The following is a 25131-nucleotide window of genomic DNA, read 5'->3' on the forward strand; positions in this document are numbered from 1 at the left end:
GAACTTGACTTTACAAAACAACGTAGCGTGATGCCTGACCATCTGGCTTTCCTCTTGGGATCTTGGGCAGCCCCCGTGGGAGGGCATCAAGGACAAAGGAAGAGGCAAGAGTGCCCCCCTGGGCTTCATTCGGGAGCTATTTGCTGCCCAGCCCCGGCCCCATGAGACAGCATGTATGACCGGATCTTCAGCTTCTCCCGCCCACACACACCCGTTCCCACTGTGTCAGTCAGAACCCTTTCGGTCGTAGATAACAGAACCCAATTTGAACAAGATTGGACAAAACGGGGGGGCGGGGGGGCGGGTATTTGCTCATGTCCTTGCAAAGAGCAGGGAAGCTCTGCAGCAGACATGACTAGATCAAGGGCTCAAGTGTGGTCACTAGGCTAAGGCTGGTCACCCCCTCCTGACCTGTTTCTTCGTGTCACCTCCGCTCTGGGACTGTGGGCAGGAAGGTCTCCCAGAACAGGGAGCTTTTCTGCCTCAGCGAAGACTCAGCAGCAGCCGTCCTTTGCCCAATTCTCCACGGCCAGGGATGGAACGTGCTGCCTGGTCCGGCCTGGGTCCTGTTTCCACTCCCCTTGAGGAACAGGGACCAGGGGTGGGGAGATTTCCTAGGTGCCATTTCCAGAAGTTGGAGGGAGAGGTGGGGGCCAGGCAGAGACAGCTGGCTTGAGCCAGAGCTACTAGTACTTTTCCTGGGCATGTCATAGACACATCAAGAGCTCGAACCTCACAGGCAATAGATGGGAAGTGGAAATCAGACTCAATATTTTAGAACCATATATATATATTTTAGAACCCCATGAAAGCAGCGGGATATTCTGATTCCAGGTGTCCCAAGAGGAAGAGTAGAAAGAGTCCCTGGGGCCCAGGCCTCTTATTCCTGCGGCTCCCACCGATACTTTCTGCTCTTGGTACAGAATCCACCTGCCACCTGCTCTTCTCACCCCTGAGATCCCACTGACCTAAACACCTTACCCCTGTTTCTAGACGGGCACCAATTATTTTGAAAACAGCCTTTCCCTGGCACCCCGCGAGCTCGCTCACTCAGCTCTGGTCTTAGGAAAATATTGTGCTGCGACCTTTCTGGCAGGACCATGATCAGAACTCTCTTGAGAGCAATGACTTTCTCAGACTTTGGCTTCTAGAGGATCTGTTTTGTTCCCCACCCCCTTCAAGAACTTGAGGACACACTGAATTGTTCTTCAATTGAATCAACATTTGTGAAGCATCCGCACAATTGGGAAAACATAAAGGGATGGTCCCTGCCCCTGTCTCTTTTTACTAACCTTTATATGTACTTCGTGTTCACTGTCTTGTGTTATCGCGTTGGCCAGGGCGCACATATGATGCGAATGGCAGCCCTGACCCTCAGCACCCTTGTCCTATTTCTGCGACTGTTTCAACATTCAGTGCAATGTTTGTTCTATGTCGTTCTCAGGTTAAAGAAATTCCCTTTTATTTCTCATTGTTAAGAAATTGTGATTATTTTTTTTTTTTGTCGTGTTAATCCTCACCGAGGATATTTTTCCATCGATTTTTTAGAGAAAATGAAAGGAAGGAGGAGAGACAGAGAGAGAAACATCGATGTGAGAGAAACACATCTACTGGTTGCCTCCCACACACCCCAACCAGGGCCAGGGGTTGAGCCCTTGACCGAATCGAACCCTCGGCCCTTCAGTCCGCGGGCCGACACTATCTACTGAGCCAAACCGGCGAGGGCAGAAATTGTGATTTTTTTAAAAATCATAAGTTGTTGAAATTTATCAAATGCTCTTTCAAGGTCATATTTTACTGAGATCTGTAATCCAAAAATTATCCTACTTTGAGCTACAGAAGAGGGGATGCCGGAGCCTAGGAGGAGGGGCCAGGAGGACCAGGGACAGCGAGGGGATTAAGGAACATTTAAGTAGGTTCTTAAACAACCGACCAGTATCAATGAGGGGGTGGCATTGTGCATTGGGGGACAAACCAAGCAAGGACATGGGGGCATGAACCCGCCCTCAGAGAACAGGGGTGAGTCTGATGCGATTCTTTCATGTGAGACCCCCTCTCCTGGCTTGCAAACACCCACCCCCAGTGTGTCCAGGACACGCCTCAGCCCTGCAGGGATGATAACTTGGGCATCTGACAGCGAAGTCCGCACTTACGGCAAAAATCAAGAGAACCGCTGAGGTTACCCTCAAAAATTGTTTAAATTGTCCATAAAAACACACGTGGGTTTTACGTTTAAAACCCTGTAAGCATTCCAGAGCGCGCCTCCTTGCCCACAGGCTGATCCGGCCCGGCTCCGTATGGAGCTTTACCCGGCGACACTCACTAATGGATGTTAGCGGCTGGGAAGACGGCCAAGCTGGGTCTCAAGTCCGTCACCGTGTCGTGCCTGCAGCAGAGACTGGATGCCTTCTCCCAGGACGGCCCACAAGTCCTCTGTGTCTCCTCTCAGTCGGGCGGAGGCTGGCTCAAACACCCCTGGCACACCCCCTCCCAAACCTGCAGGCACGGGGACCCGGGGTCTTCCCCCCCCCCCCCCCCGGCTTCTCCGGAGTCCTCCAGCCCAGCTCATCCAGGCAGGACCTTACTCCCCGTCTTTGTACATGGCCGACACCACCTCTGGAAAGGTGTCCTGTCCACCAGGACCCCGCTGACCTTGGCTTCTGGCCTAGCCCAGTGGTCGGCAAACTCATTAGTCAACAGAGCCAAATATCAACAGTACAACGATTGAAATTTCTTTTGAGAGCCAAATTTTTTAAACTTAAACTACATAGGTAGTTACATTGTTATTAACTTAATTAGGGTACTCCTAAGGCTTAGGAAGGGGCCAAAAAGCCATATGTGGCTTGCGAGCCGCAGTTTGCCAACCACGGGCCTAGACCATGACTCTTCTTGCTTTATTGCCACTGAATTCTCAGTTCCTCTCCTCCTTATGGGCCACCATCCAGCCACACAGGCCCCTTGTTTTTCCTCAAATGCCCCAAACTCGTTCCCACCTCAGGGCCTTTGCACTGCCTATTCCCTTTTCCTGAAATGCTTTTCTTTCTTGCTGTGCAGGTCTCAGCTCACATGGTGCCTCCTCAGAGAGGCCTCTCAGGTCCCCTCCTGAAGCATCACCTCCATTCAGGCGCCCCCTATCACATAACCTGTTCATTTGATTCTGAGCATTTAGCCATTTATCACTATCTTCAGCATTTATTTTCCTAGTTACTGCCTAGCGCTCTGCAGCCGTGGAAGATGGTCTTCACTGTCTTGGTTACCTTATAGCTAGCTACCCAATGCCTGGCACTTAAATATTTGTTGACTGACTATACGACGGAATCCTTGTTTCTGACCAGCCCTGTGGCTGCTTGATGCAGCTTTGGAATGTTTGCCTTGCTCCCCCACATATGACTAATTGCGGACACTGCCTGCCTTACTTACCTGGGGGCCCCAACACTTCTGGGGTACCATCCTTGAACAGCTCCTAGACTGGCCCCTGCCACTGCCCCAGTGGGCAGCTGAATTCCAGAGCCCCTCTGCCCACCTGCATACCTGTCCTGCCCCCGGGGCCCAGGGTGGGAACCAATGGCAGCCAGAGGCAGCTGCTGACTCCCCAGCGGAACCACGGCCTGTGAGGCCCATCACCACCTCCCGCCCACCTCTCTGCCCCGTGCAGGCCTCCGGGGGAGCATCCCTTGCGGCGGCACCTCCCGCCACATTCATCCCCATTAGCTGCTGTCCACAGTGGGCGAACGGGAGATCAATTACCACTGCTGGCCACTGAACCGTGCTAATGAGGATGTACGCTTGCCTGGCTGGTGGCAGGAATGGGTGGGAGGGCAGGGGAGGCAGAGGGGTGAAGAGGTGTGATGGGGGCTACCTCTCTAAAGGCTTGAGGGGCAGGCCCCCTTCGAGGACCCTGGAAGATGCCCCCTAGGGAGCAGAGACCCCCACCAGGAACACAGGTTTAACTCAAGCTGTGCTTGGAAGCAGAGGAAACAGCCTGATGGGCTCAGGGCCGCAGGGAGCAGGGGTAGCACTGGAGAAGAGGAGCATCTCGGGGCCTGGACGCCCACCCACCGCCTCCCACCCCTCTGAGCCTTTGCTCTCCCCACTGCCAAGAATGCCCTCCCTGGTCTACCCCACACACCCCAAGGGTCTGATGTCTTCACTCTGCTCTCATCCGGACAGGAAAACCGCCCAGCGTATGGCGCCCGGCCCTAGTGCACCCCATCTGCGTGGTTCTGATCACACCAAGTGGCACTGATCTGTATGGAAAGATGCCAACCTCTCTCATAGGAGCAACGCAAAGGAAAACAGGGGGAGGGGCATCTGCTTCTATCAGAGCGGCAGGTGCACCTCAGCAAGTGGACTTGACCTCTTCAAAGAGCAATTTGGTAATAGCTATGGACATTTAAAATGCACGTGCCCTTTAGCCCGGCCATCCACTCCAAGCATTTATCCTCCGAAGATAAAAGTACAAGGGTGTTCACGACCGCAAACATCCTGCACATCCAGGGGCCGCGAGCATCCATCGGGCCCCGCCACACAGGCCGCATCCCAGGCCCCTCGCCTGCCCAGTGAGATCAACAGAGCGCCCATCTCCCGGCTGTTTGGGGGAGTGGGCCAGTTTGTACAAATAATGTGCTTAGAGGAGCCCCCCGCACATAGTAAGTGTAAGTTCTTGCTGTTATTACCGGTTTGCTCTAGTTGAAAAGAATTGGGTGCATCTCTACATACTGATATGCAATTATCTCCCTGAAATGCTGGCCGGTGAGAAATGCAGGCAGAAGAGCGTGCGGAGGCTGTGCGGAGTGCGGACTGGGCTCTGGCTCACCATTCTCCAGGAGCTGTTTGCAACGCACAGGCATCTCTGGGAGGGGCGGCAGGACGGCACCACCTGGGGAGAGAGGGATGAGAGGGGGGTTTGTACATACCTTCCACGCAGTTTGCAGTTTGTAACCACAAGCCTGCACCACCTGTTCACACAAATCCATCACTTGTAAAGGCTGATGACTCACCTGCCAGCGTCTCCCACCGGACCCTGAGCCCCCTGAGGACAAGAACCCCGTCAGAGCCGCTGCTAAACTCCCAGTGCCCAGCCCGGCCTGACACACAGATGTACGGGCAAATGTTGGCTGACAGGGAAGCCGGATGGGATCCCATGTGGCCCCCTGCCAGGACCCCTCTCTCCAGTCACAGTTCCCAGGAGACTCCCACAGATGGGGTGGGGCATGTGGGGCAGCCTGGAGAAGGTGTGGCCGGGGCAGGAGGCAGGCCTAGAGAGCTATTTCCCAGACGTGAACATCCCCAAGCAGGACCCAGCTGCTCAGGTGCGTCCAGGCCTCCGGGCATGTAAGCAGCCTCCAATCAAGAGCTAGACCCTCGGGCCACAGCGGATGCCCCTCTCTATGCAGGTGCTCACGTCCCATCTGCCTATGGGACTGCACAGGGGACCAGGAGGCATCACCGTGGCAACGGCCTTGGCAGTGTCAAGGGGCTAATTGGGTGGATTTTACGCCGCTGGTGGGCTGAGTTCCAGGCCTCTGGTGGGCATGGGTATCAAACTGATGCCAGGGCTGAGGAGCAAAGTGAGGCCCCGGACCCAGGAAGGGACCTGCTGGGGCCCCCTCTGCCATTAGCCCCAGCTTGAGGCCAGCCTCCCCTGTAGCCCTCCTCCTTCTGCGCAGCAAAGCAACGGCTGCTCCACGGGAACCCCAGGAGAGAGGGCTGGGATTGGCCTCTAACCAGAGCCTGGGGTGGAAAGAGCCCCAAAGCAGGAACGACTTGACTGTCCACCACCCGCAGGGGAGGCGAGAAGCAGAGAGACACCCACAGTCACCTCGTGAGCAGCTTCAGCACAGACGTGACGAGGGGGCAGAAACGCAACTCTCGGTGACATGGGGAGTCGCCTGCCACTCAGAACACACACAAAACGACACTGAGGCCCTAACTGGTTTGGCTCAGTGGATAGAGCATCGGCCTGCGGACTGAAAGGTCCCAGGTTGGATTCTGGTCAAGGGCATGTACCCTGGTTGTGGGCACATCCCCAGTGGGGAGTGTGCAGGAGGCAACTGATGGATATTTCTCTCTCATCGCTGTTTCTAACTCTCTATCCCTCTCCCTTCCTCTCTGTAAAAAATCAATAAAATATATTATAAATAAATAAATAAATAAACAAAATGACACTGAGCGTCCACCTTCTGTGGATACATGATATGCATACAAAAATGGGAAAGGTCCAAAAGCTATGATGACAGCCGGGAGGGCAGAGGAGGGGAACAGACCGGGGTGGTAAGGGGACCTGAGTTTCTTCCATTTTTAATCTGGGTTGGGTTCCCATTTACCCATGCTACCAAAATAATTCAAAAGGCCCCACTTGATACCGAGGCCTGCCCCGCCCCCACACTGCCGGCCCATACTGGCTCTGCTATCTCCATGGCACTCACACTCTCCCGGGTGAGTGACTCTTTACAAGATTCACTGGTGTTGGGGGCGGGGGGCGGCAATGGGGGGATAAGGACACATAGGTAATACCTTAATCAATAAAGTAAAAAAAATCTTGTAAGTGATAAAGTTCACCAGCTAAAAGCATTTGCAGGTCTTTGCCATTAGAAGAAGCTTACTAAACTAAAAAAAAAAAAATTCACTGGTGTTGTCTCCCTTCCTAGGTTGGGGGCCGGCAACCCCAGACCGAGAGGTGAGTCCAGCCACTGCCTGTTTGTATATAGCTCAAGGGCTAAGGATGGTTTTGTGTTTGGTTTTGTTTTTTGTTTTTATTTTGTTTTCTGTTGTTGTGGTTAATCCTCCCCCAAGGATACTTTTTCCATTGATTTTTAGAGAGAGTGGAAGGGAGTGGGAGAGAGGGAAACATCAACATCAGAGAGACACATCCGTTGGTTGCCTCTCGCACGATCCCCGACCAGGACCAGGGATTAAACCTGTGACCCTTAGGTGCCCTGGCCAACACTCTAACCATTGAACCACTGGTCAGGGCAGTTTTGTGGGGTTTTTGTTTGTTTGTTTATATATATGTATATTTTTTTATTGATTTCAGAGAGGAAGGGAGAGGGATAGAGAGCTAAAAAGATCGATGAGAGAGAGACACCGATCAGCTGCCTCCTGCACACTCCCTACTGCGGATGGGCCTAAAACCAAGGTACATGCCCTTGCCGGAATCGAACCTGGGACCCTTCAGTCCGCAGGCCAACACTCTATCCACTGAGCCAAACTGGTCAGGGCGGTTTTGTGTTTTTAACCATTGAAAATCAAGAGGTGTAATATTTTGTGACACGTGAAAATTCCATTGCATTCTAACTTTAGTGTCCAGAGAATTTTATTGGAACATTGCCACGCCCATTTGTCTTGAGAGTGGCTTTCTGCTGTAAAGGCAGAGCTGAGTGGCCCAAAAGCCTAAAATATTTACTCTGTGTCCTTTGCAGACAAAGGCCGCTGACCCCAGTCCGGCTGTGAGCACCATGCGGTGGGTCTTCTTCCATTCTCTTATGGATCCCAAGTGCCGACAGCAGTGTCTGGCACACAGTAGGTGCTCAGTAAGTCTGGCTGAAGGAGTGAATGGAAGGGCGGGTGGTGGAGCATGTTGCTTCAGCCTCCTAGGGAAAGTGAGCCCCACTCAGCCTGGCAGACACCCCCACCTACGAGGGCCCGAAGGTGGGCTCATGTCTCCCTGAGCCCTGGGAGAGGCGGGGAAAGTGGGGGCTGTGTTGTTTGTCCCTGTAGTGGACAATGCAGAGGGTGGCAAGGCCTGGATTTGGCAATAGGATGGACCACCAGGTCACTGAAAAGGTGGTATGGCCTTAGTCACAGAGGCTCCCCTCAATGAACTCTGCACTCGCAGCCCGTGCCTGCCCTGGGATCCCGCAGCTGCGTGGGCTGAGCTTTTGTGCCCTCTGGCGGTCACTGGGAGTGGCTCCCCTAAGGCATGCGCTGCCTTAGCCTCGCTGGCTTTCCTCTGGGAGGGGGCCTTGACCTGACCTCCCTAGGCCATCAGCAGATCCAAGGCTGGCCAGCCCGAGCTCTCTCTGTTCCTTCTGGTTCCCCTCTGGCCCTCCCTCTGAGGCAGCCAGGGTCACAGATGCCTTCCCGCCCAGCTGGAAGCCCCTCCTCTGGTCAGGCTAGGCAGACCCGGGCTCCTGGGGCCCCCCCAGGCTGCCAGACGACGGCCACCTGTCACCTCCGGTGTGCACCCCGCCCTCACGGAGGGTGGGACGGTCACCTTGGTCCGCATGGCCCAGGGACCTGCTTAGCGGGATGGGCGGGGGCAGCCTCCGCGCTCCCTTGTTTTCTGCGCATCTGGAAGGGTCCCGCCTGAGTTAGCACTCCTCAGTGCGAGGGAAAGACCTGCTCTAAGTTCTACTGTGGGGGCAGGAATTTGTCTCTAACCAGCGTGATCCGCCACCTAGCAGAGATCACGTGCTCCTCACCACGTACACATTGCACCACGAGCAGCTGCTCGTCTGCCTCTGCCAAGAGATGGTGAGCCAGGGAAGGCAAGGGCCAGTGCGACCTGCCTCAGCGACCTCGGCCTCCAGCTGGAGCCCACCTGAGTGGGTGGGTGGTTGAGTGAATGAGTGGATGAGTGGGTGGGTGTCCTGTGGCAGGACTGAGCTTTGGAAAACTCTGGGTCCCCAGCCAGGGTCATGCTCACTCCTACCAGTCTTGACCCATTTCACCAGTCCTATTTCCAAATGGAACCTGTTTCCACCATCTCCCTGTCTGTGCCCTCTGCCCCTCACCCACTCCCACCTCTCCAGCACCCAGGCTTCCTCGTGCTGAGCCCACTCCGGCTTCAGGGCCTCTAGGGCAGCTGCTACTGACACCTGGAACACTGTTCTTCTGGCGCTTCCCAGAGATGGCACCCTCTCCTCCAGCCACCCCTTCAAAGGGGCCCCTTCCCCAGACACCCCAGCTGTCACCATCTAGCCCATCCCTCTTACTTTTTCATGCATATATTATTTTTTAAATATATTTTTATTGATTTCAGAGAGGAAGGGAGAGATAGAAACATCAATGAGGAGAGAGAATCATTGGTTGGCTGCCTCCTGCAAGCCCCTTACTGGGGATCGAGCCCGCATCTGGGGCATGTGCCCTTGACAGAGTTGAACTGGGACCCTTTAGTCTGCAAGCTGACGCTCTATCCACTGAGCCAAGCCAGCGAGGGCCACGCATATGTTATTAACACGAATGCTCCCTTGCCTACTTGTTTCTGTGTCTCCCCGACAAGGACGCAGCGCAAGGGCCAGGACCCTGGTCTTCTCCCCCCTACATCCCCAGCACTTAGTGGAGGTTCGATCATGCTTGGGGAACGACACCCACTGCGCATGACTCCTGGGCACTGAGTGTGCAGGCTTCCTCCTGCGATGTCAGGCAGGCAGGACGCGACGGGGAAAACGCCAGTGACAAGGGTCAGCGTTGAGTGCCTCCTCCAGCTGTGCTGGCAGCTCCCTCCCCTCTCTGCGCTGGCTTCATCAGGAAGAGCATCTCCACCTCACGCAGGGGTGGTGAGGTTTGGGAGGGGATTGAAAGTGAAAGCATTTGAAATTAAAGACACAAGACAGACGCACAAGACTGTGAGTGAATTTATTGCAGCGTCTATCAACCACCGGCAACCGGCACCTGTCAGGGACCCAGGACGAGATGCCGGGTGCATGCCCACCCCTGCTCACTTGGCAGCGACTCCCAGCACCCCTGAATGGCAGGGCACAGGGGCCAAAGCTGGCCCCACACCTGCTGTTTGGCTCACAGGTTAATTTTTTTTTTCATTAGTTGCCAAGAACTTAAAACCCAAAATATTTTTCATAAAAATCTGGACTTCTGGCTTCTCCAGATTACTAACACTAGACCTGCTTTCTCACTTCATAGCAATTAGCTGCAACTTCATGACAGCCTCCAACTTGAGACGGGGATGTTTTGCCATAGGCCCCACCACACCCTATTGTCTCTCAGGCCAGTTGCCATCATCACCTTGACTGAACAAATACAGATGTGGGCAGAAGTAGGTCTACAGTTGTTCTTATGGAAAATAATACAATTAATAAATAATACAAAAATAAACTTTCGCACGCACAACTGTAAACCTACTTTTGCCCACCCCTGTATGTATTTCTCTTGTCACAAAGCCATGTTTCTCTGTGTCCCGTCGTCAGTAACAATGGGAAAGTCAGAGCAGCACGGCAAAGGCCTCGCTACTCAAAGGCCTAACTCCATTCGCCTGCCTACCTGGCCCTCGGGACAGCTGAGTGTGAGATCTGGGAACCAGCCACAAAGAGCAGGCAGCTCAGGGAGGGGTATGGCAGTCACTCCACACCCACCCCCTTCATGGGGCTGATAAGGGCAGAGCTGAAAACAGCCAGGCTTCCCCAGTTCGCTCCTTTTGAAGTTTCCCAGTTCCCTGAACCCCCGGAGCACCAATAAGCCTGGAGGACTCACCAGGCACTTGGCTGTACTTGGTGAGGTTGCCAGAGAAAAGCCAGATGCAGAGAATGCTGTGCTGGGGCGCCCTCTGGTGGCCATAAGGCAGCTCTACAGGCCACCAGGAAGATTTTGAACTTCATTCCAGATAGTGTGCCCAGAAGTCCCCCAACTAGGCTCCCCACCCCCAGCTCTGGGCTTCCAGCGACTTCCTTCCCCAAACCTTCCTGACCTCCATCCACCCCTCAACAACCTTCCTGGGCCCACTGGCACCCATTTCAGTCCCCGGCAGGGTCAGCCCCCACTTCCCTGGCCTCTTCAAGGCAGAGTCCAGCCTCCATTCATCATATCCCTGTGCTTCCCTCCAGGCTTGGCCACAGCAGTGCTGGCAGGGATACCCCTACAGAGGTGGGAAGGCAACTCCCAGCCTACAGGGTCCGCAGGGCAGAGCCCAGTGAGCAGAATGGGCCAGGCAGGGCCTCAGAGAATGGGGAGTGTTGCCCTAAGAGACGTTGCCACTAAAGAGCTGCTGCAGCCAGACGGCCTTCTTCCTGAGAAGCCGGGGGTCTGTGAAATACACTTTTATGTGAACTATACCAAGTTTTAAAGTTCAGCTCAAGTGTATGCATGACCCACGTCGGAGAAAACAGGGCAGGGTGGGTCCGGGCCAGGGCTCTGCAGCTGACAGAACCAGATGGTGGGCGTAAGCCAGTGGTTTTCAAGATTTTGTTTATTTAAGTAGTTTGCAGCTGTCATCATGTTTGATCCTGAGAGGCAAGCAAGGGAGAGAAAATTCTTGGACTCACTTTAGAGTCTGAGACCTTGAGGCTCAAGTGGGATCCCGGAAGGGTCAAGGTCACAGCCAATAGAGAGCTCTGGAGCTGCGTGGGGCCGTATCCCAGGCAACAGCAGGCCCCAGCGCCCGCCCCACACCACCATGCAGAGAGGAGTGTCCCAGCCTGCGCCCTTCCTCGTCCCCAGGGAGCCTGCCACGCAACAACACAGAGGCAGCGGCTCCCTGTGCACACCCACACTGGCACACACACCCTCCATGCACACAAGTCCAGAACGGGCAGAGTCATGCGGCTTCTCTGTGGGCACACAGCACGCCCACACACGAGCCCCACATGGGGCTCAGGTCCAAGCAGAAATGCCCCTGCAGCTGTGCCCATCACGGCGCAGTGGCAGGTCCCTGGGTAGGCCAGGCGGGTGGCGTGGCCAACGTGGCAGCCTCACCAGTTGGCCTTCACTGCCTTGATGTCACTCACGAGGTTCTGGGCCAGGCAGATGCCAAAGATCTGTTCAGAGGGAGAGTGGGTGAGGGACAGGCCGTCAGCAGGGCGGGGGGCCCAGGGTAAAGGAGTGGGGGCAGGATGAGAAGCCTCCAGAGTACCTGCAGGAGGGCGATGCCCACGAAGACCCCGGCCACGATGATCAGGTTGTCCTGCAGCCACTTCTCAAACTGGCCCACACAGCCTTTCGTGTGGATGGAGCCCTGCTGCTCCAGCTCCTGGGGGCACACAGGTGTGGGCTCAGTCCGCGCCCCCATGCCTCATCCCACTCCCCCCCACCCCCCGCCCAGGGCCTCAGGCCTCCGTGCCTGCCCCCTGGAGCTCTGCCACAGGCCTTGGCGTGGCTGGCTCCTTCCCATCATCAGGTCTCAGCACAGACACCCACTCTTCTGAGAGGCATGTTCTGACTGCCCAGCCCCACTCCCATCACCTTGTTTTATTTTCTTCCAAGCTCTTAGCTGAAATTGTCACATTACTATTCACATTTCTGCATCAGTGAGCTTCCTGTCTCTCCCCCCCTGCAGTGGGAGCTCCGTGAGAGCTGGACTCCATCTGTCTCAGGAGCATGCGTCCCGTGTCCAGGGCAAAACTCGGCACCAGCGGGCACTGAGATTGGAATGAGCAAATGCGCCCATGCCCGTGCCCGTGCCCGTGCCCGCAGGTCTACTGCTCCCATGTTTGGCGGCACCAAGGCCTGGATGGTTCTTAGGACTCAGTGCCCCTCCCCACAGATCCCTGAGGCCCTTCAGAGGAGCTTACGGGTGTCCCTTCCCATCCCCGTGTCCCAGCCCGGTCCCAGCCCGTCTCACCAGTTTGAGCCGGATATCGTAGCCACACTGGGTGTTGAGAACATCTTCCTGAGGAGAAAGAGCCAATGAGCCACCTGTGAGGGGCCGCCAGGCCCATGGCACCCAGCACTGCAACGGTTCTTGCTTCCAGGGGGAGCAGATGGACGTGGATTCGGCCGCCTCCAGAGGCTCGCTGAGGCCCGTGACGCACAGGACGCACAGCTGCACCTGCCAGGTTGGGCTCTCCTGCTTAGGAACCCTGCCTGCTCGTGTTTTACAAGAATGGGAAGAACCCCGGCCCTCAGTGCCCCAGGTGAACTGTGACTACGGAGATGTCCCTGTGAGAAGTTTCTGCTCTGAAGATAGCCTTAAAGGGATCAGAACCCCCATCCCTGCCACCCCAGTATGGTGGCCCAGGGGTATGGTGGCTGGCTGCAGCCTGGGGGGCCCTGTCACACCCATGACTGAGGGAGTGACCCAGCCCCGGTCCCCAGACAACCTGGGCTGCATTCAGCTGGAAGCACAGGGTGCCTGGAGCTCGGTGGGGCAGGCCATGCCCAGGGGCCTGCAACTGCCATCTCACTATGATCAGAGGCAGGTTTTGCTGAAGAGGCGCAGCCCCCACTCCAGCAGGGCTCGGTGATGCCCACGGACACAAAGTCCCCAGCCTGGTAGGGGTGGCCCATATAAAATGACCTCCTCCCTGCAGCCACAGCCCCCAGGGTGGGGCCGAGCTAGCCCTGTGTGGGTTTTTCCCAGGCTGGGCCTGCACTCAGCAATGCCCGCCGCCCCGCCCCTCATCAGGGCCCACTCACCGCAGGGTCCCTAACACAGCAGGAGAAGGGCACCCCGCAGCGCTCCCGGCTCGGGTTCAAGTCAGTGCAGTTGAAATAGATATTGAGGTTCCAGTCGTTGGGCCCTCGGGCTCCGCAGCAAGACCACTAGAGGGGGGCGGAAGGGGAAAGACCCAGGTAAGCCAGATCCACCCTGTCTGGGGGCAGACCAAGACTGTAGAGAGACAGGGCGAGGCTGGGAAGGAGTGTAGAGGCACCTTCCCACGCCCTCCCAGCAGACAGGCCAGGGCCCAGGGTCATCAGAGCAGCGCTAGGCTCCTGCTCACGGTGGTGGGAGCAGGAAATGGTGGGAGCCTGTCCTCCTAACCCAAGAGAGGCTGAAAAAGGAAGAGAGCACGGCCAAGTAGCTCCATTGGTTGAGTGTCTTCCTTTGCATCGAAAGGTTGCCGGTTCAATCCCCAGTCAAGGCACATATGGAAAGCAACCAACAGATGTTTCTCTTCCTCTCTCTCTCTCTCTCTCTCTCTCTCTCTCTCTCTCTCTCTGTCAGCATGTCCTCAGGTGAGTAAGGATTTAGAAAAAGAAAAAAAAAAACAGGAAGGGATGGGACAAGGATATTGGCCCAAGAACTGAGACTTCCTGCAGGACACCCCGAGAATGGGTGCTGGGCCAAGCCCTGTGGGGAGAGGCTCCACTAAATACATCTATGCCAGTCTCCCCATACTCGCCCAGAGATCTTCCTCTCTACAAGGGCAGGAGGGCAACCCTGCCACTCCTAACCCTCCTGTTGCACTTCATAAATGCTGTCGCCAGCACCAGAGCCCCTTCTGCCCTGCCCAGAACATCGTGGGCTGCCTCCCTAGGTGAGTCAATGGCAAGTGTGGGCACAGCCTGGCCTCCGCCCGCCCCTCTCCTTCTGCCGAGCACCTGCTGCTCCTGCTGGGGAACACTCCCCCTCTCCTCACATCCCTAGGCCCTCTCTTCCTCCAAGGTCACCCCCAGAGGCCTTCCCCTCCACCCTTCCCCATCTCAACCCTCACCACAATTTATAATTACACACACACACACACACACACACACACACACACACTTGTTTGTTTGCTTTGCTTATTCATCCTCCATCTCTCCACCCAGATTGCCATCCCCACAAGGACAGATCCCCACTTTTTTCACCCCAGAATCCCCAGCACCAGACCAGGGCCTGGCACATGATAATTCCATGCTGAATGAACAAACCACACCCTAACCGCCTGGCTGCCTGTCTGCCTAGCCCTGGGTTGAGAGCACCTCAAAGCAGACACCAGCTCCGGTTCATCTCTGCATCCCAGAGCAGACTATGTGGACAGCACCAAACGAGGATGACTGTGTAAGTGGGTGTGGCTGGGTATCACTGTGAGCGGGCGAGAACTCGTAGGTGTGAGGTGTCTAGGATTTCGTGAACTGTTCACTCACTATGTCTTCACAGGGGTAGGTGTACAAGCTTGAGGGCAGGGCTTCTGTACAGAGTCTCAAACTCTAATATGGTCAGAGGCCAAATAAGTAATACAAATGAGAGAAGAGGACCGACAGGCATAATAAAATACAGAGTGTCAGGGATAGTGGCAAATAGAGCCCCTGTACCAGCCAAGGGGAGCAACAATGCAGCCCCAGCCAATACTGCGGGGCCCAGGGTTTCCTAGAAGGGGAATCTATGTTTTTATTCCTACTGTAACCGTGGTGTAAGCCTAGCCTAGGAGCTGCCAGTTTGGAGCCTCTGGCCTCTATTCTCCAACCCTGTTTCCCTGCAGGACCAGGCACAGGGGGATGCACAGGGCGCGGGGGTGGTCCCTGCACACAGGGAACTTGCTCCCACTCATCTGCCCAGCAGGTGCCTCCTGCAGGTGGGCCTGCAGGCGGGCCCGTGCTGGACGCTGGACTCACGTATTCCTGAGCAAAGTCAATGAGGTTCTGGAGGTCAATGTCGTCCCGATAGGCCTTGACGTTGTTGTTGATGAAGAGGTTGAGCTGGTCTCGTATCCAGTCCTTGAAGACGAAGACCAGGATCCCTGTCGCGAGCTCCAGGAAGAAGATGAGGCCAAGGAACACTGAGAACTGGGGGTGGGCACATACAGATGGCGGGGTCGGCGACGCAGGGCCTGGTGGGTGCCACGGGATCCAACACAGCCCAGAGTCCCCACCTTCCATCCTGTTCGTGTTGCTTTATGATGTGAAGGCAGTGCTGGCCTTACCGACCCATCCATTCCGCTTCCTCCGGTAATCACCTGTTTCGTTTTGTTTTGTTTTGTTTTTGAGGAACCACCCTTCCCACAAGCCTTCAGTTTCTGTGGCTGGGCTGCAGCCATCACTTTTCCCCATTCCCAGCTAGAGGACTGCGCATGTGCCAACAGCTCACCAATCAGAGCGCTACCTCCCCGAGGCCACAGGGATTGGTCCAGGCACAGCCAATCAGAATCACGGAGATGCAATTAAAGGACTTGACAGAATGCTTGAGAAGAGCCTCAGCCTCCAACAACGGTTCTCAACCTGTGGGCCGCGACCCCTTTGGCGGTCGAGAGACCCTTTCACAGGGGTCGCCTAAGACCATCCTGCATATCAGATATTTACATTACGGTTCATAACAGTAGCAACATTACAGTTATAAAGTAGCAACGAAAATAATTTTATAGTTGGGTCACAACATGAGGAACTGTATTTAAAGGGCCAGAAGGTTGAGAACCACTGCCAGTAGGAGTTTCTCGGAGGACAGCGCGGGCAGCGTGAGGCCGGTACCCACAAATCCTGGGCATCCTTCAACTCCATGGGGAATGGAGCTAACCGAGAGGGACAGAGCCAAGAAACAGAGGCCAGGCCAAGTGACACTGTGGTGGTCCCTGGACCCCAACGTGCCAGCAGCCAGCACACCCCTAGGCTTCTCTTAGTGAACCAATAAATACCCTTTTATGCTCGGGCCACCCGATTTCAGTCATTTTCAACAGAAAGGACCCTATATATGGATAGATAATACGAATCTTATATTTATTGTTGTAACGTAATAAAACTACCCATTCTTAAGCACAAAAATATATGTAAGAAGTGGGTGGGAGAAAGTTGGGGTCCCCAGTGGGTCTAGCGGGGGGCACTCACAAACTTGAGCAGGAAGGTGTTCTCCCGGAGGGCCCCAATGCAGCCAGCGAAACCCAGCACCGACATGATGCCTCCAACCACTACAAACAGCCACACGGGGTCAAGGCCTCCCAGATCTGTCAGCGCCGAGATGTTGGAGAGAACGCCCTGTGTCGGGGGAGCAGAGACAAGTTGGGGTGCTGATCCTCCCATCATTTTGACCTGCAGCAGCCCCACGCCCTACCCCACCTCCTCACCTTCTCACCCCAGGCCCAGAGGCCGATGGCCAGGAACAGGGCTCCCAGCACCTGCAAGAGCAGAAGCAAAAAGCTGAGAGCTGGGCACCAGCATCCTGCTCCCCCAACAGAGCCTCTTCCCCCAGCACTCAGGGTCTCCAAGGGGTGAGAAAGGAAGAGGGCAAAGGGCTGCAAATGGGATCCAGGATCCTTCACATCTTCCCAAGAACACATCTTAGTGTTTCTCCCCCCAGCACACAGCCTGGAAGATTAAACACGCCTAGCCTTAGAAAGGACAGCAGGGCCCCTTCCTGGAACTCAGAACCGGAACAGGGGGCAATCAGCAGCAGCGTCCAAGCCTCTGCTCCTGCCCCAGCCCATGCTGGGCTTCAGGGCTCTTGGCCGCTGCCCCGCCCAAGTCCAGCCCTCTGGCTGCCGTGCAACTCTGTGACCAGCAGCCCACCACCATCGCACCATTGCAACCTCTGTCTGCCAGAGGCCATTTCCTGCCCAGTTCTATTCTCAGAGCTCAAAACCAAAGCCCCTGCATGACCAGGAATCCTGATGCAGAGCAGGACCCAGCTGAGGGGCCCCAGCCCGGGCCAGTGGCTGTATCCTGGAAAACAGGTGGCCACAGATCTGCCTGGGCCTAAACGCCACCAGCCATCCTGCCTCAATTCCTTGCTGGGAAGAGACCGGGATGTCAGGGCCGCTGCCTGACCCTGAGCAGACCCTGACCATCCATCACCTCCAGCCCAAGCCCAGAGTCATGAGCCCCCCCACCAACCCCCACCAACACCCCCACTCCTGCTTTCCCTCAGGCTCCTTCCCTAGCTGGTCAACTCCACCTTCAATGCCTTCCCCTCTCTGACCCAGGCTCCTCCCGCTGCTGTACTTTCTTTAGAAATGTCTTTCCTTCCCTCCCCCACACTGGATCTGGGATGTGAAACCAAACCTCACTTCTCCTGCCTCATCCCACTTGACCCACCCACAGCCTGTAGACAGGCTACCACCACTGCTTTCTCCTTCCTGAACCCCTCGGTGTTAAGTCCATACTAGTCTTCCACCTGCCCCTTCTCAACCTCCCTCCCAGCACCTCTGCTTCACCCACCCGCTGCACAAGGCCATTCCCACCCCCCACCAGTTCCAACCTTAGCCTTCTGCCTTCTTCCTCTTCATGCTCATTTCCCACCCCTTCATGACACTACCATCTCTGGGATTGTGAGCCAAGCCTCTCCCTAGCTCCAGACACTACTGTAAACACGTTCATGTCCCAGGTTCTGTTCCAGTGCTGGGACCACCTCATCGAATAGGACAGATAGCTCTCAGCCCTCATGGAGTTTAGACTCCAGTGGGGAAACCCACAGTGAGTGAACAAGGTAATTTCTGTTTAGCAGACCCTTTAAGGAAAATCAAACAGGACGACGCGGTGGGAAGTGATTGGGGGGCGGGGGGCGAGCTTTAGTTAGGGAAAGGGGTGACATTTTAGCTGAGGTTTAAATGATAAAAGGTACAGAGAGGAGAAAAGAACCCCAGGGGGAGGGACTGGCAAAGGACCTGGGGTTAGGTCAGTTTGGGTTGTACAAGGGACAAGCTGAAGGAAGCAGGGCCAGACTCCAGAGGGGCTAAAGGCCATGGGAAGGAATCTGGACTGTTTTCTAGTGAGAAACCACTGGAGGAGGATGAGCAGGGTCACACCGGGATTTGCTTTCCATTAAAACAAAACAAAAAACCTCTGGACCTGTTTCATAGGCACCTCCCTTAGGCCACCATGACCCAAACCTGACCTTCCCTTTCCCCCTCCCCCAAGTGAGCTGGTCCTGTCATCCAGCCTATAACTTCCCCTGGAGTTGTCCCCCCCCTCCCCTCACCGCCACCCCAACTTTACCCCAGCCCTCCTCCCTAGTCTCCCCACCTCCAACTCCTGTCCCTCACTCACCCTCCTCAAGGCAGCCAGACAGATCTGCCTCGAACAAACCCATCACCAGCACTGAAGCCCTCACAGCTCCACACTGCCCTCAACATAAAACTCACACTCTGCCCCAGCCCCAGGACCCTGAACAAGCCGGGGGCTCCCTTGTCTGTCCCCCCTTGGCATTTGAGGGCTCCCTCTGCTCAAAGCTCTACCTCACCTCCACCCACTGCCCACTAGGCTGTCACTTTGGCTCTGCACTTGCTGGCTGTGTGTCTCTAGGTTAAATGACTTAACCTCTCTGTGCCTGTTACCTTATATGTAAAATGTAGAAGATAATAAGAATACAGTAAGTATAATCCATTTGACATGCCTAACCCTGGCTTCATTATCGCCCCCTCCCCAGCAGGGAAGCAGAGGCTCAGAGAGAAGTGACTTGCCCACAGTCTCACAGCTAGGCCTGTACCCGAAGGCCTCCAGGGAAGTCTGCACATCCCACACCCTCCGAAGCTGACGCTGCTGGAGTCAAAGGACACCCACGTGCGGGTGACGGCACGGGAGCATGTGGGTAGAGGGCTGTGCCACTGAGTCCTGCTGAACAAAGCTGAATGGGCCTGGCATTTTGACCAAGGCGGCAGAAGCAGAGGCTGCGGAGGCAGCAGGCGGCCTTGGGGAGATGAGATGGGGGAGGGAGGAGGCAAAGATGACTTGGCAGGGCCCAGGGGCCCAGATGCCACCCTGGGAGGGGCACCAGCAGCTCCCTTCTCGGGGCAGCGACAGCCCCACCCTGGAGCCTCGGTTTGGTCCGCTGTGGAATGTAGAATCCTGCTCCCCAGGGCCAGCTCCCAGCCACTCAATGGGGAGATCCTCCCCAGGACTCTGACTATTGGCCCTTCCCCGGAAAACCTCCCAGCGAGGGGCTGTGGTGGAGGCTCTGACCCAGCCCACTTGGCCAGAGCTGAAGGCGAGGTGCCTGGCCAGGTGCTGGGAGGGGGAGCAAGGGGGCAGGAAAGGAGACCCTGCCCTTCCCTTCTTGGCAGACTCTTCCCTAAACCAGGGCTGGGGCTCAGCGTGCACCCCACACCCCAGGGTATCGAAGTGAGCTGGGCAGGAGGAAGGGACGCTCGGACCACGCGTGTCCTACCCCTTCTCCGTCAAGCCTTGAAGACTCCGGGTCCCCACACCCGGCGGCGGAGGCTGGGACCACCCCCTGCAATCTGGGCTTCCCCGCAGCTCCCTCCGCCGGTCCCGGGGGTGGGCCGGCAGCTAGGAGTGGGGAGAGCGTCCTCAGCCCTGTGGCAGGGAGTGGTCTCCCCTCGGTAGGAGACGGAACCTCCTCCCGCCACCCCCCCCAACCCCCCCGGCCCGGCGCAGGGCCCGACACCCACCCCGCGCTCACCCAGAAGACAATGTTGAAGCCAAACAGGAAGTATTTCCCGCAGCAGCCGACCCCGGGTTCCTGGAAGTGCTGGTGCTTGCCGGGCATGGTGAGCGCCCCGCCGGCCCGCCAACCGGAGCCGGGGCCGGGCCCAGCCCTCCGCGGGCAGCCCTGGCTGGAGCCGCCCGGGGCCTAGCCCGGCGGCTGCGACTTCATGGCCAAGGCCACACCGAGCGCCCGTCGGGCCCCGCCGGCCCCGCCCGCCCCGCAGGGACCGCCCCCGGCGCCGGGACCGCCCTGCTCCGAGTGCGCTGGGTACCCGCAGCCCCGCCTGGCTCCGCCCCCGCCTGGCTCCGCCCCTCCCCATTCTCCTCCGAGCCCCGCCTCGGCCTGGCCCCGCCTCCAGACACCTCCCCCTGCCCCCCTCCCCCCTCCCCTTTCCCCCTACCCCCTCTCCTTCTCTCCCCCTGCCCCCCTCCCCCTCTCCCCTCTCCTCCTTCTCTCCCGGCTTGGCTGCTCTCGCTCTCGCCGCGGAGAGCGCCCCGGCGTCCTTCATTCCCCCCCCGCCCCCCCGACCCCGTGAGATGCTCGATGATGGCAGCACCAACCGCGGGCATGCAGGACCCACAGTCACCCCCACCCCGCAGGGCCAGTGCCCGCGCGCCCCAATCCCCGGCCTTGCTGAGGGAGCTCATCTTGGAGAGAAGTAACTACTGCGCTGGTGAGCAGCTGGCGATGGAGGCTCGACTGGGGTTCTGGACGCACGTGCAGGACGTTTTCGCCCAGGAGTCCAATCTGACACGCGGTTCGCTCGCCAGAAATGTAGCCCTGCCGCCCCGGCTCGCGCGGCTACACCACGCCCGGGCCCTGGGAATGGTGAGTCGCCTGGTCGCTGCCCCTTCAGTTTTTCTGGGGCACACACCCCACCCCCTGGCTCAAACCCTTTTGGTGCTTGGAACCCCAGTCTTATCCCTCTTCCCATCCCAGCGTGGGCCTGATTGGGCTCCCTGGTTAGTCTCACACGAGCGCCTTCCAGGGAGGGCGGGAGCAGATCGAGGTTTTGGAGGAACTGAGTCATAATGTTAGAGCCCTCCGTTAAAAATCATTCCAGCTTTGCGCAAAGGGGGGTATTTATTTAGAACAGGAACAGAAAGGAGCTTGAGCTCCATCAAGTTTATCCACCTGGAGTAGCAGACCCGGGTGAGGTCTGACCGCCAAGCCGCCTCCTCCCCTTCACTTAAACTCCGCCCTGAGCCAGGGAAGGCCCAACCCGCCCTGTCACCCGCAAGGGGGAGGAGCACCCAGCCTGTCCCCCTCCTCCCAGGCTGTCCCCCTCCTCAGCTCCCTGTGAGATGATGGGGTTCTGCCTCTCAGCCTCCAGCCTCTGGGGTGAGGGCACAGCCCTACTCCAAAGAAGGAAGGGGTTCCAGGGTGGGCTCCAAGCCTACAAATCTGATAGGAAATCCACAACGGTTTTCCAGCACAGCGATCACCGCCAGCAGGCGAGGCCCGGGAATGCTAGCTCTCAGAGTGGCAGGAGGCTTGAGCCCCCTCCCCTAGAACAGAAGGGTTGGTCCTCAGGCCTAGCTAGCCCCCTGTCCAGGTAGGCACAGAGTCATACTGGATCATAGACTGTTCCTGTCGTCTTTCCACCTTCCCCCATGACTCACCCCACCCCACCTCTGGGTGACACTGCCCTGGGTCCTCAGCCTGCCCTCCACCACACCACCCACAGAGTAGCCCCTAGGCCTGGGCCCCAACTCATGTTAAAGAATGTTCGTATTAACTCCCGAACAGGTGAGAATCAGCCCTCCGCCTTCGCCCCCAGTCCTGCTGGGACACATATACAGCAATAGTGAGGGGCTCAGGCGTGGCTGAATGGAGAGGGGTGCCCAGGCCCTCTCACACCACAAACTTGTTCTTGGCCAGGTTGTTGCTCTTAGTAGCTGTGTCTGCATGGGCCTGGTACCCAATGATGGTCTTCGTCGAGAGTCCCAAGCGCTCTTTGTAGACCCGCCTGGGATGGGAATAGGGGGTAAGAGGGAGAGGAAATGCGACAGGCAGTCAGCAGCAGCCCTGGAGGTAACCTGGTCCTCTGCCCAGAACTCCTACCCTGGTGCCAGCCACAGACACTCCAATTCTGTGTGTTTTAGTCATATGGAAACCCAAAATAAGACCAATGCAAAAGAAGCGTTCTGCTAGAAATCGTCTGAAATCTAGGTTCCCAAACCCTTCATACATGTGAGGAAGGCAGAAGGGGTAAAAGGCAGGCAGAGTTCCAGAGGTCCTCCTTGTAGGCCAAGCCCCCACCCCCCATTTCACTTTCTCCCCTAGAAGAAGCTCAGCCCTCACCCCATGCCAGACACCCTCACCCGATGTAGAGCACGCCCATCTGGTTCTCTGCCTCCCGCGTCCACACTGCGATCTTGTCCCCCTTGGTTCGGATGTTGATGACGGCCCCACACACCTCCTGGCTGTACGCTTCAAAGCTCTCCCCAATGAGGCACAGCAGCTGGGGCCCAAAAGGGAGGTGACGAGGCCTCCAGCTGTGGCACAGGGACTGCACCCGCCATCCTTGAGACCACTGCCACCACGGGTACCATACCGGCCCTGCCCCCTCCTTTGGGGGACCCTCCCTACCAGCCCCTCCACTCACTGTCTCCAGCCACAGGCGGTCCAGCTCAGTGTGGCGCTGCTGTTTGGCAAGGCTGACCAGCCAGCGGCCACCCCGCTTATTCCTGGCGTCTTCCCACATGGGCTCGATGCCATCCTGGGAGGCCAGATGGCAAATCAACTGCCTCCCTTTGTTCAAAGGGAAGTGGGGGCCCAGCCATCTCCTCCGGTCCTGCTCCTGCCCCGCAGGAGATCTCCACAGGCTAGTTTCTGTCATGCCTCCATCCCCTCTGTACAGGCAAGTGCCACCACCAGCCATTCAACTCCCAGAGCCTCCTCTGAGCTCCGCCAGGCTCCAGAGCCCTAACATGTGTCATCTTTTACAGCCTTGCCCGTGTGTGTGCCTGTCTCCTTTATTGAACACAGCTCCTGAAGACAGGAGTTCAAGTGGGAGTAATTCACAAAGCCTCCGGGGCAACCCCCGTGTGGGCCATGCCAGACATCCCAAGCCCAGCTGGGCACAAAGTCACCTGGGAAACCTTTGCACACTGACACCAGGGTCGCACCTCACACATCGGCTGGTTGGCAGCTCCAGGGATTGGCTGGGCCTTGGTGAGCAGTGCCCATGACCAATTCTGATGCCTATTCCTAGTTAAGGGACCAGGCCAGAAACCTGGGCTCCTTCTTTGTATCCCTGCTTTCCAGACTCGCCATTCAAGGTGCAGCGCAGGTCTGACACTTTGTCCAGGCTCCTCTACAGCATTTCCTCCTCCTGGCTCTGAGGGAGGCTGTCCTCAGACTCCACCCCCACCCCCCCCTGTGAGGGAGCAGTGCTGGGGAGAATCTGTGCCCCTGTGCCTGGGGGCGGGGAAGCAGAGCTTACCTTGAACAGGGCATAGTCACAGCCTGAAGACAGCTTACTGGCCAGCTGGATGTGACTGTAAATCCTAGGAGAGTCCCCGACCCCAGGCTGAAAGTCCAGGCTTTTTAGGGCCTGGTTCCAACTGACCTCAGCCCCTCAGCTTCTTACCAAACCCCACACTGCTTTCCACCGACCTTCCAGCCCCCAAGCCTTTGCTCACACTGACGCTCCGGCCTGGAATTCCATCCTTACCCGAACCTTCAAACCCCACGTCCTCCCTGGAGCCACCACCACCACCCACGCCCAGTGCGGGGTTGTTTCTGGTGCCCCTCTGGCTGGAGCCCAGGCCTTCTCCCCCAGCCCTAGGGTTATAACAGCTCCTTCCCGGTCCCTCACTTGATTCTCCATAGACACTGAAGCAGCCTAATTCTCGCTTTGTGGTCGAGACAAGCTCAGAGAGGGGACGGAACTTGCCCAGCATCACAAATCATGAAGCAGCAGAGTCAGGGTCGGCTCCTCGCTTTCTTCCACTTCGCAGGCTTTCTCCCTGAGCCCCAAGAAGGTTTCCCCCGGCCTGGGCCCCCTGAAGAATCCACTGAGCCCCAGCCCTCACACAGGCTGCCAGGCCCCAGGGAGGACTGGGAGAGCTGTGTGGAAAGCAGCCCCCAGAGGGCGGGGGTCTGGGAAGGATCCTGCGCTCAGAGTCCCCGGGCCCCAGCCTCTTCCATGAAGGGCAGGCAGACACTCACGCCCAGAAGTCCTCTGCTGTGTCAAACGTGGTGACCAGTTGCAGGTTATCCTGCCAGGACCGGCTGCGGTCATTCTTGAAGAACCACAGGGCCCACCTGGAAGCAGAGAGCCCTTGTGCCCACCTCCAGCAGCACCTGGGCTGGCAGGGAAGCCTCACCCTTTCCAGGACAAACTGGGGGACAATATTTGGGGTACAGACCCCCCAAGGTGACTGGAGTCGGTTACCCTGGTGGGGCAGAGGGCCAGAGGAGAAGTGGAGGCACTTAACCCAGAATCCCAGCGGGGTTAAGGCTGGAAGGAACACAGGGCCCAAGTCTTAGGCCAGCTCTGGCCTTCCCCTGTGGAGAGGAAGGGGCTGTCCAAGGCCGCAGAGCAGGAGCCTGCCCTACCTGTTCTGCAGAAGGTGCAGCTCCAGCTTGGCCTCCCCTGGGCCCTCACTGCGGGCCTTCCCCCTCAGGGGCAGCAGAGTTGAGGGAGAGTTTGGAGCCTCCTCTCTCATTGATGCGCCTGCTGCTGCTGCTGCTGCTGCCTCCCCTTTCTCTTGCTTCTTTTCCTCCTTCTCCCACGTTAGGATCTCACCCTCAGCCTCCCTGACCTGACAGAGAAAGGAGCCAGGGTGGGCTGTGCATTCCGGCCCTGGCTGCCCAGGCTGCAGGGGAGGCAGGCAGGCGGGCTTACCAGGCTGCTGGTAGCCATGCTGAAGCAGGAACAGCCAAGAGGGACCCCCAGCTGCCAGCTTTTAACCCATCAGCACCCCGCCCGTCAGTGCTCAGGGCAGGGGGAGGGGTGGGGCCAGCATGGGGCTGCTCAGCGGGAGGAGGGCTCACACTATTCCTTCGATCAACAGCCTTTAGCGAGCACTTTCTGCCTGCAGGCTAGGGGCTGCGGGACAGGTGTGACCAGGCAGGCTCAACCCCACCCACATCATGCGGCTGAGACCTGAGACGGGAAGGTAAGGGTCCATATTGGGGGGCTGCCCTTAGTAACACCGAAT

General features: G+C 57.3%; 2 protein-coding genes across 4 annotated transcripts; both read right to left on the reverse strand.

Moving 5' to 3' along the window:
• Positions 1–11121: 11121 nt before the first annotated feature.
• TSPAN17 (tetraspanin 17) lies at positions 11122–20179 on the reverse strand. Of its 2 annotated transcripts, none has more exons than XM_081091979.1 (8): positions 19934–20179; positions 16644–16694; positions 16408–16554; positions 15205–15375; positions 13306–13431; positions 12512–12559; positions 11804–11920; positions 11122–11708 (listed from the first exon to the last, which is right to left on the reverse strand). In XM_081091979.1, exons 1-8 carry the CDS (start codon positions 20018–20020, stop codon positions 11643–11645), a joined length of 813 nt encoding a protein of 270 aa, XP_080948105.1. In that variant the 5' UTR covers positions 20021–20179; the 3' UTR covers positions 11122–11642. The 2 variants fall into 2 exon arrangements, with proteins under 2 accessions (XP_080948105.1, XP_080948104.1); XM_081091978.1 differs by having other exon boundaries at positions 12512–12718.
• Positions 20180–21026: 847 nt separating this feature from the next.
• EIF4E1B (eukaryotic translation initiation factor 4E family member 1B) lies at positions 21027–24726 on the reverse strand. Of its 2 annotated transcripts, XM_081092031.1 has the most exons (6): positions 24527–24726; positions 24137–24232; positions 23409–23472; positions 22569–22682; positions 22285–22424; positions 21027–21929 (listed from the first exon to the last, which is right to left on the reverse strand). In XM_081092031.1, exons 1-6 carry the CDS (start codon positions 24634–24636, stop codon positions 21815–21817), a joined length of 639 nt encoding a protein of 212 aa, XP_080948157.1. In that variant the 5' UTR covers positions 24637–24726; the 3' UTR covers positions 21027–21814. The 2 variants fall into 2 exon arrangements, with proteins under 2 accessions (XP_080948157.1, XP_080948156.1); XM_081092030.1 differs by lacking the exons at positions 23409–23472; positions 24137–24232; positions 24527–24726 and having other exon boundaries at positions 21686–21929; positions 22285–22882.
• Positions 24727–25131: the final 405 nt, after the last annotated feature.

Source organism: Myotis nattereri (genome assembly GCF_964212035.1).
Source record: "Myotis nattereri genome assembly, chromosome: 5".
Classification (NCBI taxonomy): domain Eukaryota; kingdom Metazoa; phylum Chordata; class Mammalia; order Chiroptera; family Vespertilionidae; genus Myotis; species Myotis nattereri.